At 43.8% G+C, this 16717-nt stretch overlaps 2 protein-coding genes and 1 long non-coding RNA gene across 4 annotated transcripts; 1 reads left to right on the top strand and 2 right to left on the bottom strand.

Moving 5' to 3' along the window:
• The first annotated feature begins 681 nt into the window (after positions 1-681).
• On the top strand, positions 682-2082 carry LOC119302265 (protein FAR1-RELATED SEQUENCE 5-like). Of its 2 annotated transcripts, none has more exons than XM_037579307.1 (3): positions 682-1534; positions 1620-1718; positions 1796-2082. In XM_037579307.1, the coding sequence occupies exons 1-3, from the start codon at positions 824-826 to the stop codon at positions 1838-1840; spliced, it is 855 nt and encodes a 284-aa protein (XP_037435204.1). In that variant the 5' UTR covers positions 682-823; the 3' UTR covers positions 1841-2082. The 2 variants fall into 2 exon arrangements, with proteins under 2 accessions (XP_037435204.1, XP_037435203.1); XM_037579306.1 differs by having other exon boundaries at positions 1617-1718.
• Positions 2083-2874: 792 nt separating this feature from the next.
• On the bottom strand, positions 2875-6799 carry LOC119299767 (hsp70 nucleotide exchange factor FES1-like). The gene is made up of 8 exons (XM_037576914.1): positions 6406-6799; positions 5922-6013; positions 5223-5373; positions 4695-4822; positions 3974-4132; positions 3716-3898; positions 3386-3586; positions 2875-3294 (listed from the first exon to the last, which is right to left on the bottom strand). Exons 1-8 carry the CDS (start codon positions 6797-6799, stop codon positions 3271-3273), a joined length of 1332 nt encoding a protein of 443 aa, XP_037432811.1. The 3' UTR covers positions 2875-3270.
• Positions 6800-9041: 2242 nt separating this feature from the next.
• LOC119297639 lies at positions 9042-11440 on the bottom strand. The gene is made up of 3 exons (XR_005145693.1): positions 10869-11440; positions 10166-10306; positions 9042-9720 (listed from the first exon to the last, which is right to left on the bottom strand). It is a non-coding gene; the product is annotated as an uncharacterized LOC119297639 (long non-coding RNA).
• Positions 11441-16717: the final 5277 nt, after the last annotated feature.

Genomic DNA, 16717 nt, shown 5'->3' with positions numbered 1-16717 from the left:
TGATGTCATCACAACGGAGGATTTCATAATTGCAAGCTGTTGAAATTGAGGCTGCGGATGACTCTGGAATTAGGCCAAGGCATGCACATGACTTGGCTAGTCGCCTTGTTGGGGGGCCAATGAATCTCAGCTACACGCCTCGTGATCACAAAAATCACTTGCAGAGCAGGCGCCAAAGAGAGTTAGCATATGGTCAGGCGGGAAGCATGTTGAAGTATTTTCAACAAAAGCAGGCTGAGAATCCGTCTTTCCAGTATACTTTACAATTGGATTCCGAAGAACAAATAAGTACTATATTCTGGGCTGATGCAAAGATGTGCATTGATTATGCATACTTTGGAGATGTTATCGTCTTTGACACTACTTTTGGCACAAACAAAGAATATAGGCCTTTTGGTGTTTTCGTCGGATTCAATCATTTTAGAGAGACCGTTATTTTTGGTGCTGCTCTTTTGTTTGATGAAACACGTGGCTCTTTCAAATGGTTATTTGAGGCTTTTGTAGAGGCACACAACGGAAGGCAGCCTTTGAAGAGGCATTTGACATCATGAGAAATAAGGTGGATAAGAAGAAGGCCTCATGGCTAGATAGCATCTACAAGTTAAAAGAAAAGTGGACTGAATGTTACATGAGGGATGTTTTCACATTGGGAATGAGAAGCACAAAATTAAGTGAGAGTTTCAATAGTGATTTGAAAAAACATCTCAAATCAGATTTTGACATCATTCGCTTCTTAAAACATTTTGAAAGGGCTGTGCAAGGAAAAAGAAACAAGGAGCTAGATGCAGAATTTGAAGCTACTAAAAAACTGCCTAGAATAGGGATGGAGACTCCTATGTTGTTGCAAACAAGCGAAGCTTACACACCGACCATATTTGAAGCATTCAAATCTGAATATAGAAGATCCATGGCTGCATGTAGTAGAGCATTGGATGGAGATAATACATATGCTGTTACAATTGTGAGGGCTAATGGTGATTTGAGTTCCGAACTAGAGCGCATAGTTGTCGGTGATCCCTTGGAGCAAACGGCTTCTTGTAGCTGTTTTCAGTTTAAAAGGACCGGAGTATTGTGTGCGCATGCTTTAAAAGTTCTTGACTTGATGAATATCAAGTTATTGCCAAACCATTATCTTTTAAAGAGATGGACCCGAGAAGCAAAATCTGGAACTATACAAGATACCAAAGGAAGGGATATAATTGAAGATCCAAAATTGGATGCTATGTTGCGGTACAAGTTTGTTTCTCACAAATTTCATGATTTTGCAAGTGAAGCCGCAAGCGATCCGGAATGTATCTTGTTGGTGGACAATGCATTGGACATCCTTGCCAAGCAAGTACGGGAAAAACTGAGGATATCTAGAAGTATTTTGAGTGAATCCTCTAATGTGCAGCCTAATGTTCAACAAGATGAGGGTTTGCTTAGTTCTGCACGCCTCAAGAAAAAAGAGGTTCAACCGAAAAGTTCAAAGAGACATAAACCTTGGATCGAGAAGACACGCAAGTACAAAAAGAAAGACCCAAAGGAATCTAGCGTATGTTGCTGAAAATTCTTGCAATTTAGTGTACTTATTTATTACTACATCATATATAAATTTGTTGGGTTTCTTTGTGCAGCAGCAAGAGAAAGAGAATCAAGTTGGTGGAGAAACTCAAGCAACAACTGAAAATGCTAATAATGCCAGCAATGCATTCAGGAGCTACACAGACTTGCTAATGGTACTATAAATATTGTTGTATCTTCTCTAAACTACTATTCTATTCCAACGTTTCATTTTGATCCTCTTTCTTTGCAGGGTTCTAATGGAATTGATGATATGGATTTTGGAGATCTTCTTTAGGTTCCTATTTCATGACAAGAAGAAGATAGTCCATCTTCTTCTTTTGGCCTGAATATGTTCAGCTTGAAGAAATTTGTGAAAAACACTGCAAAATGGTGTTCTTTTGTGTAGAACCTGCAGCTCTAGTACTATATTTTGTTGGAGGTTATTATGGTTATTTGTATCATGACTAATGTTTGTATTCTGGTTGATTTTGGTTGAATTCTGGTTGAAAACGGAGTATTTTTACAGGTTTCTATCCAGTCTGAATATGTTCTGTTCTATTCTGCTGTTTACATTCAGTTAACTGTCCATAGATGCACTTGTCGCTGCAGCTGGGCTGTTTGCTCCCGAATGGGCCTCCCTTGCCGCTTATGTGGGCTGGCCTGGCTGAACTGTGTTGTGTGAGGGAAGGAAACATGAAACAGAGTAGGGGACACACGATGGAAAAGAAACGGCATCCAGCTGCCTCAAGGCTGCCTCTGACTTGCTGCTGCCTCTGACTTGCTATAAGCAAGTTAGAGAATCTGAGCCGCCTGTTCCGGGGATGGGAAGTGGCCAGCCGTGCGGAGGCGGAAGCGGAAGGTTTGGTTAGTGGGCGCGCCCCGTGCGCCGCGCCTGCCAACTACTACTACTACCGCTTCCGGTAAGCGTCAGAGGGCCGAGGCCGGCACGGGGTTGGTGAGCCGCGCACGGTGGTCCACGGCGCGCAGGTGGGGCGTACGGGGACGAGACGGATCGGCGTCCCATTCCGTGGCACGTGCTCCGCTGAAGGCTGCGAATGCCATATGTGCCCGTTGAATCGCCGCAATTCTGGGACCCATGCCATGCCATGCCAACGACAGCGCGTATTTTTTGAACGGACACGCGACTGTTTCCAGCCGCAGCGTGCGTGCGTGCGTGCGTGCGTGCGTGCGACCAGCCGGGTTCATGGACCCAACAAAACATACCCACCCTTCCTCTGTGCCCAAGGCCAAGTCTACTGCTCCCTTCAAAAAAATAAAAAAGGCCAAGTCTACTGTTAGTAGTACTACATCACCATCTCCAAATGCAGGTAACAGAACATGACAATGGTGGTGTGTTCCACTAAACCCATTGCAAGAGCTTACTACCTCTGCAGCTAAATATAAGACGTCTTTGCACTTCTATAACAGGAGGAATGGAGGATCATCGTGTCTTCCAATAAAAAAGGAAATCTTCCAAGAAACACAGGGGGGTGTCATAGCTTGCTGTGCAAATGGGAAAACTAACCCATATCATCATATCAAGTGTCTCTAACCTATGTTCCATCGAATCCTACAACACTATAACCCTCCGGCAAAAGTAAGAAGGGACTCAGCTCAACAGCCAGACTCTTCTGAAAACAATCTACTCTTTCAAAAGTTTGGCAGCCAGCACTGATTCACTGGATCGGAAACGCCTGCCTGTTTCCCTTGCGTTCATCCGAGTGTCTATAACGCCGCGGTAGCCGTACCCTGTAGGCCACCACAAGCGAGTTAGCCAGGATCGCACAGAGTCACAACTGTCAAGATAAGTATAAAGAACGCTTGTAAAAGTTAAATTTACCGGCTTGAGCTTCTGTTGGAAGAGCATCTCTACTTCTCTCCGGAGGGCATCGACCTCCCCGGCGTACTCCTTCTGCTCATCTGATGGCAGCTCCTCCAGCTGCACCCCCAGTCTGTACAGCACACTGTCTAGGCCGCATGACTCCAAGTCTGTAGCGTCCGTCGAGGGAAGCTTCAGTAGACTCCTAATGGCCAACAAAACCTGCGGAAAAAGCCATTGTCAGTCAAGAGCACACAAGGAACAACTGTCATTAAGAGTGCAGACTATGAGCTGGTAACCAATGCTAATCATAATAATGGTCCACAAAACTGAGGGAGACACTCATCTTACCTTTTCTTGAAGGTCAAGGTCAAACTTTGATAACATATCGGTGACTGACTTCAGCAAAACGCGTTCACTTAAGAAAGTGAGCCCTGAGTTTCCAGAATTTAGCTGAAAGTCCGCCAGGTCTGTTATTAGAAACACCGCCTTCTTCTGAAGCCGAAGATCAACGCCGTTGCTTCCCAATATGTGCTGCAAAAAGTGGGGAAATTTCGTCACAGCTGAACCAGTTATGTGCTTGTATTTCCAAGATAGGATTTTCACTACCTGCAACATTGCGTTCCCATTTTCCAAAGCGAATGCCTCCTGACCATTTACGTTATTTCTGATCAAAGCCGATATGGCATACATTGCCTTCGCAGCTTCTTTTGCCGAAGTGGAATAACCCATCTTCACTAATCTTGCCAAAGCTCCATAACCAAGAATCTGACCAAGAAAGAAACAGTCAGCACATGTTACATGGCTAGAACAGAAATTGATTATAACAAGTACTCTCTCCGTCCGGAAATACTTGTCATCAAAATGGATAAAAGGGGATGTATCTAGACGTATTTTAGTTCGAGATACATCTCTTTTTATCCATTTTGATGACAAGTATTTTCGGACGGAGGGAGTACTTCAACAAGAGGCACCCCTGTGCTTTGTGGGGAAACACACAAGGGAATTGGCTCTTAATAAAATGATATACACAGCTGACAATCAGTTTGAAAAGAAAATAGAAGAAACTACCACGAGGGTATAGCAATGGTGAAATAAGAGACATATAAACATCATTTTCAAGCATATTTAATGAAGTTAAAAAAGAAAAATCTACAGTAGCATTAATTCACTTATTTTAACAACACAGAAACTACACATTTCACTCACTAGAAAAGAAAATTTACTGTCCAAATCTGCATAATACTATTATAATGAAGCGGACACTATCCAGAAACAATATACATCATTGAAATCAAAATACTCCTTTGTGCACGATTAATGGCATTACCTGGCTTTGGACAAGGGCATTATTCTGACTGGCTGTACCCAGGATCCATGCAGAGGTGATCCGTATTTCTTCATTTGCATTGTTAAGATCTTGAATCACAGGAACAAGGCCCCCAATTTTGTCAAGGTCTGGCCACAGATATATGAGCAAGATACAGTTTCAGGAAATCTCCGAAAAGGTCACACACACACACACACACACACACACACACACACACACACACACACACAACTCTAAGCCTTTGTTGCATCTAGTTCTGGCTCTCCTTTTCTTTCTTATGCAAAAGCTGGTAAACTACATATACACTTGATACACGGAGCACCCTAGTAAATCACTACAAAGTCTACAACAGTTGTTATGCCAAACTGTAGCCTTGGCATAAATCCTAAATGTTATTAAAAGTTAGATGTTTCAGTTATACTACAGAGTTATAGGCACTTAGGCAGATAACTCTGGTTGATTTGCACAGCAGTGAGATACTCACATAGTCACATATTGATGCACGAATAAAAGGAAATATAAATTTACCATTGGCATTATCAATGGGCTCAACAAGAATTAAAAGCTCTTGCAATGCACGCTGGCGATCCTCCAGTGAAATTGAAGCATTGTTTAAGTCAGCAATTGCAATCTTCATTAAGTCAGCATCTGATGGCATCTTTAACTTCTCCATCAAGTCCTGTTAGAAAATCGATGAGATTTAGCATAGCGTGCAATCATGCTTATGCTTTGTGTCTCATCTATATACCATGTACCAGCTGTCTTCCTAATCATAAAACTCAGTTCCCAAAAGAATGCATGCCTATCTTATCTAGTTAGCATAGGTTTCTCGGGAAAATTAACATATGTATTACATAACAATGTTTTATCTTTTGTTTGACATATAACAATTGTAACGGAAGGCATAATGAAACCTTGGAAAGTTTAAACATGAATACGTCAGTGGTGAGTGGTCATTAAAGATATTAAGGCAAATACACAATATGACAATAAATAATAAGTTTGTTAAATTGACATCAGAGCAAATGTGATGATCATCCAAATCACAGCAAGCACACATCTGAAGCTATAGAAAAAACACTTCAACAACTAGGTATACTGTACAATGCAGCTGACCAGTCCAGGAAAGCACTACTAAGTTCTGATGTTAATACAAGCAGACATTGCAAGTTTATACATACGACACAACAAAACCCAAAACATGAATCCTGAAGCAGCATTTCTCACCTTAATCTCATGCCGCCGCTTGAGCAGCTCATCCTCAGATAACTTCTGCACATCCGCCGCCTCTTCTTTCAGCCTTCCTGGATCTGAATTTCCTGCCTCACCAATAACAGATAGAACTCAGTAAAATGCAGCAGTGTCTCCAAAACCAACCAGACTTACAAGTTTACGGTGCAACTGCAGCCTCAAGCTGCAAGTTCCTACATCTTAAATTAACTTCAGCTTATCCACTAATAAATGAAGGATAGATTGCCAATTTTCATGGGACTAGCTACTGTATTCTGTATTTATTTACAACGTCGAAAGCCTGACTAAAAACCAGTAACACTTCGGGAGAATTCGTTGCAATCCAGTTACTAAGCAACAACCAGCAAGCAACACTACAGCTGAGAAGTCCCGCTACTCATAATCCAACATTTTCCAAAGCGGATCGAAACAATTGATCGTAGAATCTGACTATCTGAGGGGGTTTGGGGACTTCCCGTACCGATGGCCCACTGCAGCATGCTGTCGAGGGAGCCGAAGCCGCCCGCGAAGTCGTCCTCCACCACCGAGCCCCCGCCAGCGGCCTCCCGCTCCGCGGCCAGCTCCCCCTCGTCCTTCCCCGTCGCCCACTGCGTCGCCGCCCCCCGCGACCTGTTCTCCCCGCCCCCCTCCGCCGCCGCCGCCACCGCCGCGGAGGCCATCGCCGCCGGAAGGAGCAGAGCCGCCGACAGGAGAGCAGCTGCGAGGAGGAGGTTGCGGCGGCGGTGACCGGATCGCCCCGAGTGCGGCCTCGCCTTCGCCATGGCCACGGAGCAGCAGGAGTGGGGAGGGAAGAGGGTTCTTCGTTTTTTCTGTTTGGATGGAATTTTCGAGATGTGTCGAGGTGGTCTCTGCATTTTGTACGGTTCGGTAATTGCGTGGTTTCTCGTGAGTTCGTGAGGAACACGGTATTCGCGCTGGACTCCGATCGCAGCGGGTCGAGGGACGGGTTTGTGAGGACTGCAGTTGTTTAGGGGGGAATCTGGATAAACGCGACTGCGTGGAGCCCCTGGTTCGGTGTTCGGAACACTCTCATTGGCTCGGTGACATCACGCCGGAGAAGATACGCGCTGACCGTTCGTTCGGAAGTGGACGGCGCGATGACGCATCGCGTTCGGGCTCGCTTTTACTGTACGATTTTGCGTGTTTAAAACTGTTTTCACGAGAAGTACATGGATGAACTCGGGTACATATGTACCCATTTTGGAAAAAAACATTTTGCAATGTCAATTTTTTTTTTAAAAAGGGTGCACGCGGACATCTTCATATTCCATGTGTGTGCAAAAAGTTTCACAGAAAAACAACTTTTTTTGTAGCCTATGCAAAAAAGACAAAATTTTGTGCCGTGAAACGCTATTTAGAAGCAGTAAAATTTATCTTTTTACTGAGATAAAACGAAAATACTTTTTTACACAAAATTTTGTGCCGTGGACGTATCTTTGCCAACATGTATGCATAATTTATTTTTTAGAATTTTTGAACATTACAAAACACGTAAAAAGTACATTTTTGAAAAGCGGGTGCAAATGCCCCCATGTGCAGATCGTCCACTCTCTTTTCACACCTTATTCAATATCTTTCTTTTTGCAGGGAAAGAGATTATATATTACTCCCTCTGCTTTATAATATAAGACGTTATTACATCTAATATGTGACATTATGGGACTGGGACGGATGGAGTACGTAGCTAGCGATAGAGTTACACTCATAGTTCATAGCGTCAACAATTTCCGGGGCAAAATTCTTAAGCCAGACAACACTTTGTTTCCATCTTGGTCTGCTCCGGCTGTCGGACGGGTCGCCTTGTCGGTTGACGGGTCATTTGCCTCAGACGGGTCAGCGAATGCAGGAATGATTCCCAGAGACTAGGATGGACATATGATTTTTGCTGCTTACTGATATCTCTTTTTTGCAATGACGCTTTGGAAGCGGAACCACATGCAATAAGATAGGCCTCGCGTTGGATTTGGAACGATCAGACCTTCTGATGATTATCCAATCTAATTCTTCATTGGCGCTTTGTTCCTTATCCACATATAGTCTTGCTAAATCGACATACGAATCATTTAGTTTCAAAGATTAAGCATCTACTTGTTGGTAGAGAGTTTGTTTGTTTAAAAATTTCTATAGCTCAAAACAAAGTAGCTAGCAGATCGTCTGACGAACTATGGTAGAATAGAGTGTAGCATGGCTTGTTGGCTACAGAATTGCCCACCTTGTATCGCTGAGCTTTTGTCAGCTGGCTGTAACTCTGCATCTATGGAATAAAATTCTTTCTCCTTGCAAAAAAAAACACTTTATTTCTTTTTTTCTTTACCTAGCTTTGCCACACCGTGGTTCCACCATATTGGCATCACGGCTGACCTTTAAAAATCTTACATCTTTTTCCACGATTTTCCCACTGGGCGGTACTCGAAGCGTAATGGGGTGAGTTTGGTGTCTTGACATTCACTAGCCCGAGGGCTTCCATGTCATATGTATCTACCTCGATCTGCCGGGGGAGGGGGCATACAATGCCAGACTGAGGCCCTCCTCCATGGTCACTATTTGGGCCTCAACCGCATTTGCAATATCTTGGAGACGAGGCGTTATCTTATACTAGGACAACACCCGTGCGTTGCAACGGGACATGCCTATTCTGTGCAACACCAATCGGTTACAAATAAGAAGTAATTTTGACAACATGACTTATCTCCAAAATAAAATAAAATCCAGTAGTCATAATAGTCCTGCGGTGATGGATAAATGAGGAAACTGACTTTGATTTCCTGCCATAATCGACTTACACTGGCTCCAAATCGACATACAAGGCCCTTGAAACGTGTTGAATGCATCCGTTGCAACCCGGCCCAACACAGCTATCACTACGAAAGGATGGCACAACTTAGGATTGGGCAACATAAAGCAGGACTTTATCGTTGTTACAAACCAAGACACTTGTTAGTATGAAATTTAGAGAAGATTGTTTGAGGAAAGTAAAAATAATACTGGGTGCACTATCAATTCATAAAAGTACCCAGATGCCTACTAAAATTAAACTGGATCAACAAATCATCTAGCAAAAATCCCTGAACATTACACCTTTTCACCATTCGCCAATTCAATTATGAAAAAACAAATCATCAATCAATGATATGAAATAGTAGCAGTATGCTGCATTTGGGCTATAGTTTCTGCAGCTGATGGAGCAAGTGCAAAAGATACCCAACACTCCACACGGCAAGGCACATCTTATTCCCTATTTTAGCTTTTGGACCAAGACCACACAGAGAGACCCGTCGTCCATGGCAAGAACTGTCCTGGCAAGGATTGAAAAGATTCAAGGCCCTACAATGGCGATGGATCCCAGTGCTAGCTAAATATGTCTTCTAATCTACTGAATGCCTGAATGCAATGCCCTAATCACGGAGCGGTGACTTTTGAATGTGATGCACTAATCTCACGACTCCTCATGTGGAGGCGGCAGATTAGCGTGCCAGGCCGCCACCGACGTCCGAGCTCTATGCAAACTTGTGGGATCCTGGGGGAGTGAGCGCCCAGGATAGTACAGCACCTATGCATACACACACACACCAGTACAAGAAGTTCTCCGAAACGTCGCAGAACAGCGGATCAAGCCACCGTGTCGACCGCCGAGCCCTCCTTCCACGCTGCCGCAGATCAGTCGGTCGCCCCGTCATCGTTGACCGAGCTCTCCATTAGTGCCACTGTAGAGCAGCCTGCCACATCGCCGCGCCAAGCTCTCCATCCGACCCACCACATAACTTTGCCTTGTACTCTAAGAATATAATAGTTAGCAAATCAATTGGTTGTCAAGAAATAAACAAGCGACTGTCTTCTGTATATTAATGTCAGTTGTTCAATGAAGATGGCTGTGCATTGTGGAATTACTCCACTCAAAATACTGGAATGCCCAAACTGAAGACCTAGACACCTAACAACTATTTTATAGAGAACCCCACATAGTTCTTTTATAGAGAACTTCGCAAACCTCGACTAATATATATCATGCAGGGAAAGTATCAATCATATATATCTTCAGAATCCCCATACACATCAAGAAGCATTATATCCCTTTTCTTACTGTTAAATCATTCTTATTTCCTCCTTGAACCAAACTCGCCATGCCTATATCCTTCGAGCCAAGGGAATATTGTACTATGCAGAGGAGAAGATTAACACTCCATATTGAGAGAACAAATCAAGTTTAGTATAGGTGGTACCAGTGCCATGTTTGAGATCATGTCGTCGCTGCTGAACCTTGTACTATGTCATCTAGCAGAACACGTAATTCCTTTGCCTCGTATATATTTCCCTTGATGCATGGATGGAGCTGAACATGCCCTGAACTCTGCTCTCCTTTCCTGTTTTGACTTCAATAAACTTGAGTACATAGTATTCACACTACTACTACTGTACAACATATAATTGATATTTTACTGTGTGAAAAGAAATTAAGTCAAGACCCTGAAGAATGCTACAAAAATATCTAAATGTCCACAGCGATGTTCTTAAATTCTGGACAAAGCTTGTAACCCAGATGTAGATTTCAAGCTGGAAGTTTTATGCACAATCCTTCATATGTTTGGCAAGAAAAATAATATCAATGAGCTTCTAGCTTCTGCACCAACGAATATATACCAGAATCTAGCCTTTTGTAGCCAACCAAACCTAGAAAACAAAGTTTAGAGGGGGGTGGGAGGGGGAAATAGTCTGTCCACTTGCTCTGTAACATTAGGAGCCATGATACGCCAGTTTTCTGCTCAACTATTCGAAGTATAAACCACTTTTACTACTGAGTGCCAACTCGAGAAACAAAATCTCATATGTCATCTTACAACGTAGCAGTAAGCGTTAATTAAGAAGCAATATCTCATATTGTGTAGCTAGAGGAAATGAACATATCAGTCATGAAAGTTGACTCACAGTATTCTTCCTGGGGGCATCCAGCCCTAGTTGATAGCAAGAATTCTTCATGCAATCTTCTCCTTGTTGGTCACCTTTCCGCACGTCACCTATGACATAGTCATAACCTGCACGGGCGAGTGCCAAGAACCCAAAGTTCAAGATCAAATTAAATTAATTGCCAAATAACAACTTAGAACTTGTGAAGAAGCACAAAATGCTAGAGTCCAGAAATAGAGGCAGATTAATTCTACTAAAGTTTTAAGATATTGAAATATTTTTGGTTTGATAACATGTGAATAGAAATTTCGAAAAAATGGTGGCAAGTCATACAACAGACAGATAAATTTGTCCAAGAACTGATCCTCCATGTCCGGAGAGAACAATCACAGCTACATGGAAGATTTCAACATGTTTAATTGAAAAACTTTGAGCATATTAACATCCTCCGAAGTCTGAATCTCTCCACCTTCCACTCTATGGGCATTGTCTTCCATGCGATAAATGTAACTACTTCGCATGAAAGGTATAATATAAACTCCCAACAGAAGGTCAGAATTAACATGTTCAAATCCTGCACTTGTATTGATGGACAAAAGGTTCATGACTTGCACACAGACAAAGGGACCCATTCGTTGCTGCTTCTTTGTTTCTCTGATCAGCTTTTGCTAGGACTGAACTAAAGAAGAGGTCATTTAGATTCAGAACCTAAAACCTTGCTCGTTGTAGAATCCTTCTCTGAATTCCAAACTTTTTGCAAGAGCAGTCATTGTAGATCATAATTTACCATGTGATTCATCGGAAAAAGAAAAGGAATGGAAAAATGCCATGCTACAAACATAATATAACTGAATATCGCATTGTCATATACAGTACGGATTATAAGACGCATAGCTCTAATATCATCATTTTGCAGAGGGAAAGGCTTTAGACTTTTAGTGCATTAACATCAAAAGATAGCGCTAACAATAGAAAAGAAGTGGCTTATATTTAGAGAAGTAGAACATAAATAAAAGGGAAGCAATATACATAAATAGCAAGATATTCTATGATACACACACACATCAGGTTTCTGGTGGTCCACACAACATCAGAAATAACAATATATATCTAGAAAAGAACTATGTAGGGTTCTGTTTTCTGATCAATTGAGAAAGCCACAGCCTCCTTCCCACGAGAGAGCATGATCCATGAATTGCAGCAGCTAGCCACTACAACATGAGAGGATCATAGTAGCTCGGCAACCGTCGGTGACCCAAGTGCAATGTAACTAACTGCTTGTGTGACCTTAATATGATTTAAATTGATGTACCCAATATGTTTGTCAAGAAAAATCCGAAAACAAAACTGCTTGTGCGACCATACGGATTAAATTGCTGAATCTCAGTATAGTGGAAAAGATATTAATAACCTACAGGGTAAGATTTCCAATCCTAATGTTTGCTAGCCTGCATAACAATGTGACTCCCAGCATGCACCAACAATACGAAAAGATTAGAGCTGGAAGACATCTGAATTCCTAATACAGAGAACATGATGAGCAAAAACTAATTCAAGTTGAACAGAACCAAATCCTACAGCTCACCCATCTTATGAGGTAAGGGTTCCTGCTTCCAAAATATAATTTTCTTTGCAAATTCAGATGGCCATTATAAGAATAATTAATACATGGCATGGCCATAAATTATATCCGGAACAAAATTTGTTGAAGCAAGAACTTGAGCAACTATTTCCAACTGTGTGGGTTACCTCTGATCTCTGTGGAGATGAGAAGGTCCTCAGTGGAGGACGAAGCGGCCACAGTGGATCCATGACCTGAGATGGCATCCTGTAGATGCCAAACCATAGAATATAGAGCATGTTTGCCAAAAGATCGCAGCACCTCCGATAGCTCAATTTGGTCGGATGAAGGTAAACAACAATTAAAACTAAAAAGGCGCAGCAAAGATAAACGGAAAAAAGGTGCATGGAGGTGCTGTGTCTAGGCAAAAAAAAAGGTCAACACCTAACTGTAACTTCTTCATACAATTAAAGAAAATCTGCAGATATACATTTGTCAAGCAATAGGAGTCGGCGTACCCATGTGTCTTGAGACTCCACATGATGTAAATTAATTAGCAAACCATTATTCTAGTAACCTGGTTCACTCCCACCATCATAACATGCTTTGAATCATATGGAAGGAGATTTAGTCTCATGATGTATTCATGTGAGAGTTTACCTTAAGGATCTGTGACTGAAACTGGCTCGGACAAACACACAAACACCTTGTGTGCAAAAAATAACTGAGAACATACACAAACACATGCTCGTCCAAATTTGAGGTGGAGGGCGGTGCAGAGGGGACGGCCAGGTCGCCGGCAAGTGCAACGACGCCCAGCTCGCGGTGGCTCTGGTCGAGCGGCGAGCGCAAGCCCTCCTGGGCGGCGCACAACAAGGAGCTCGGGCGCGCGGGAGAGAGGAGGAGCTCGGGCATGCGGACGCGGGGCAGAGGGGGAGCTAAGGTGGAACGATGGTGCAGGGTGCTGCCATTACCGGCGTCGTCCGGCGGCCGGCGGTCACCGGATCGAGCGCCGCGCGGGCCGCGGGCCTCCTGGCGGCTGGGATCAGGAGGCGAGGGAGAGAGGAGAGCCCGTGCAGCCGCGCTCGTGTCTATTCACTTTTTTCATTTACAACCCCGGATGAAACGGTTTTTCACTTTAAAATAGGGATTGCGGGTTGATTTCTTAGAAACAGAGGGACTTTGATGCAAAATTACTGACGTACGACAAGAAGCAGTATCTGCTTTATTAGTAGGGAAAGAGGGAAAGAAATATTGGTAAATCGGGGCGACTGTTTTTGACATTTAGGACATCCACAATATATGGCCAAATACTAGTTCCAAATGGCAAAAATAGTGTTTGGAACCAACTCTCATTGTTCTACAAGCTAAGAGCATCTCCAGCCGTTTGGTCTTTCGGGGGTTTGAAATAGCGCCATCTCGGGGCGAACCGGCGATAAATTTGGCGTGGGGGCAGTTGGTTTCGCAGCCGCCGCCCCAAGGTCGCCCCAGACACCGTTTTTGTTAAAACCAAACTCGGCCGAAAATCGGGCAAACACGACACAAATTCGGGTAAACTAGACGATTTCATTGATATTTGTACAAAAAATAAAAAAACATAATTTAAAAACAACTAAAACGCCAACTGAAGCGCCGCCGCCCGCTTTCTACATGCCGAGCAGCCCGTAGAACTTGGTGTAGTCGCCGCCACTGTCCTGCGTGCGGCCGCCGTCCCTACTGCACCCCCAACCAGAGGGCGTGGGGGGTTGGACGGACCGGGCGCCTCGTCGTCGCTGTCGTCGAGGACGATGACGCCGTCCTCATCGCGTCCGCAGCGTCGAGCGGTGATCTCCTCGAGGGCGCGGCGCTGGCGCGCCATCTCCTCGCGGACATAGTCCCCCCGCGCCCATTTAAGGATGGTCTCGTCGGCGGCGGCCATGGCCTCGTGCTCCTACTTCACGGGGAGAAGACCCGACTCAGTCTTTGGCCTGACGCGGCGGGAAGGGGGAGGAGAGGAGCCATGGCCGCCCTCGTTGATGACGAGGGCACCGCCACGGGTGCGGCGCCTGATACGTCTCCAACATATGTATAATTTTTGATTGTTTCATGCTATTATATTATCTGTTTTGCATGTTTTATATGCATTATTATGCTATTTTTTACTTCATTCGTCCTAAAATTCTTGTCTTAGATTTTTCTAGATATGAATGTATCTAAAACTAAAACGTGACTTGATACATCTGTATTTAGACAAATCTAAGACAAGAATTTTGGGGCGGATGGAGTATTATTTTTGGGACTAACTTATTAACCTAGAGCCCAGTGCCAGTTTCTGTTTTCCCTTATTTTTGAGTTCTCGGAAAAAGAATAACAAACAGAATAAAACTTCACAATGATTTTTCTTGGACCAGAAGACACCCAGGAGACTTGGATTCCAAGTCAGAAGAGCTGCGAGGCGGCGGCAAGGGTAGAGGGCACGCCCTAGGGGGGGACGCCGTCTACCTTGTGGGCCCCTCGGGACTCATCTGACCTAGTCCTTCGTCCTATATATTCACATATATTCCAAAACCCTTCAGGGGAGTCATGAAACCACTTTTCCACCGCCGCAACCTTCTGTACCCATGAGATCCCATCTTGGGGCCTTTTTCGGCAATCTGCCGGAGGGAGATTCGATCACGGAGGGCTTCTACATCAACCCTATTGCCCTTCTGATGAAGCGTGAGTAGTTTATCTCAGACCTACGGGTCCATAGCTAGTAGCAGATGGTTTCTTCTCTCTTTTTGATTCTCAATATCATGTTCTACTCGATGTTCTTGGAGATCTATCCAATATAATCTTCTTTTGCGGTGTGTTTGTCGAGATCCGATGAATTGTGGATTTATGATCAGATTATCTATGAATATTATTTGAGTCTTCTCTGAATTCTTATATGCATGATATCTTTGTATTTCTCTTCAAATTATCGATTTAGTTTGGCCAACTAGATTGGTTTTTCTTGCAATGAGAGATGTACTTAGCTTTTGATTCAATCTTGCGGTGTCCTTACCCAGTGACAAAGTAGGGGTAGTGAGTCACGTATTGTATTATTGCCATCAAGGATAAAAATATGGGATTTTCATCATATTGCTTGAGTTTATCCCTCTACATCATGTCATCTTTCTTAATGCGTTACTCTGTTCTCTTGAACTTAATACTCTAGATGCAGGTAGGAGTCGATCGATGTGTGGAGTAATGGTAATAGATGCAGGCAGGAGTCGGTCTACTTGATACGGACGTGATGCCTATATGCATAATCATTGCCTTGGATATCGTCATAAATTTGTGCTTTTTTATCAATTGTTCGACAGTAATTTGTTCATCCACCGTATTATTTTCCTTCATGAGAGAAGCCTCTAGTGAAACCTATGGCCCTGGGTCTATTTTCCATCATATTAGTTTCCGATCTACTGCTTCACAATATTTTCTTTTCAGATTTATAAACCAAAAACCCCAAAAATATTTCATCTTTTGTTTAGTTTTATCTATCTCTATCAGATCTCACATTTGCAATTGATCGTGAAGGGATTGACAACCCCTTATCGCGTTGGGTGCAAGTGTTTGGTTGTTTGTGCATGTGCATAGATTGGGGACTTGCTTGTACCTCCTACTGGATTGATACCTTGATTCTCTAACTGAGGGAAATACTTATCTCTATTTTGCTGCATCACCCTTTCCTTTCCTCTGCAAGGGAAAAACCAACGTAAGTTCAAGAACTAGCAGCGCCTGAGCGGCGTCTCCCGCGGCTCCGGCTTGAAGGGGCGGAGCGCCGGCGAGCCGGAGGAGAGGGAGCCCGACGACGAGGATGTCGTCGTCTCCATTCATCGCGGCGTCCAGGAGCTGCCATGGCGATGAGAGAGGTGTTGGGGAACGTAGTAATTTCAAAAAATTTCCTACGCACACGCAAGATCATGGTGATGCATAGCAACGAGAGGGGAGAGTGTGATCTACGTACCCTTGTAGATCGATAGCGGAAGCGTTTGGTTGATGTAGTCGTACGTCTCCACGGCCCGACCGATCAAGCACCGAAACTACGGCACCTCCGAGTTCTAGCACACGTTCAGCTCGATGACGATCCCCGTACTCCGATCCAGCAAAGTGTCGGGGAAGAGTTTCGTCAGCACGACGGCGTGGTGACGATCTTGATGTACTACTGTCGCAGGGCTTCGGCTAAGCACCGCTACAATATTATCGAGGACTATGGTGGCAGGGGGCGCCGCACACGGCTAAGAATATGATCACGTGGATCAACTTGTGGTTTTCTGGGGTGCCCCTGCCTCCATATATAAAGGCT

This window comes from Triticum dicoccoides, chromosome 5A, assembly GCF_002162155.2.
Source record: "Triticum dicoccoides isolate Atlit2015 ecotype Zavitan chromosome 5A, WEW_v2.0, whole genome shotgun sequence".
NCBI classification, from domain to species: domain Eukaryota; kingdom Viridiplantae; phylum Streptophyta; class Magnoliopsida; order Poales; family Poaceae; genus Triticum; species Triticum dicoccoides.
This window is presented reverse-complemented; position numbering and strand designations above follow the sequence as displayed.

Bases quoted from the DNA above. Each gene is read 5' to 3' on its own strand.
- LOC119302265 (XM_037579306.1), top strand. From the start codon at position 824: ATGGAGACTCCTATGTTGTTGCAAACAAGCGAAGCTTACACACCGACC. The intron at 1,535-1,616 runs GTATGTTGCTGA...TTCTTTGTGCAG, and splicing joins AAGACCCAAAGGAATCTAGC to CAGCAAGAGAAAGAGAATCA. The intron at 1,719-1,795 runs GTACTATAAATA...CTTTCTTTGCAG, and splicing joins GCTACACAGACTTGCTAATG to GGTTCTAATGGAATTGATGA.
- LOC119299767 (XM_037576914.1), bottom strand. From the start codon at position 6,799: ATGCAGAGACCACCTCGACACATCTCGAAAATTCCATCCAAACAGAAA. The intron at 6,014-6,405 runs GTACGGGAAGTC...TTGGTGAGGCAG, and splicing joins CATGCTGCAGTGGGCCATCG to GAAATTCAGATCCAGGAAGG. The intron at 3,899-3,973 runs GTAGTGAAAATC...CACTTTTTGCAG, and splicing joins ATGGGAACGCAATGTTGCAG to CACATATTGGGAAGCAACGG.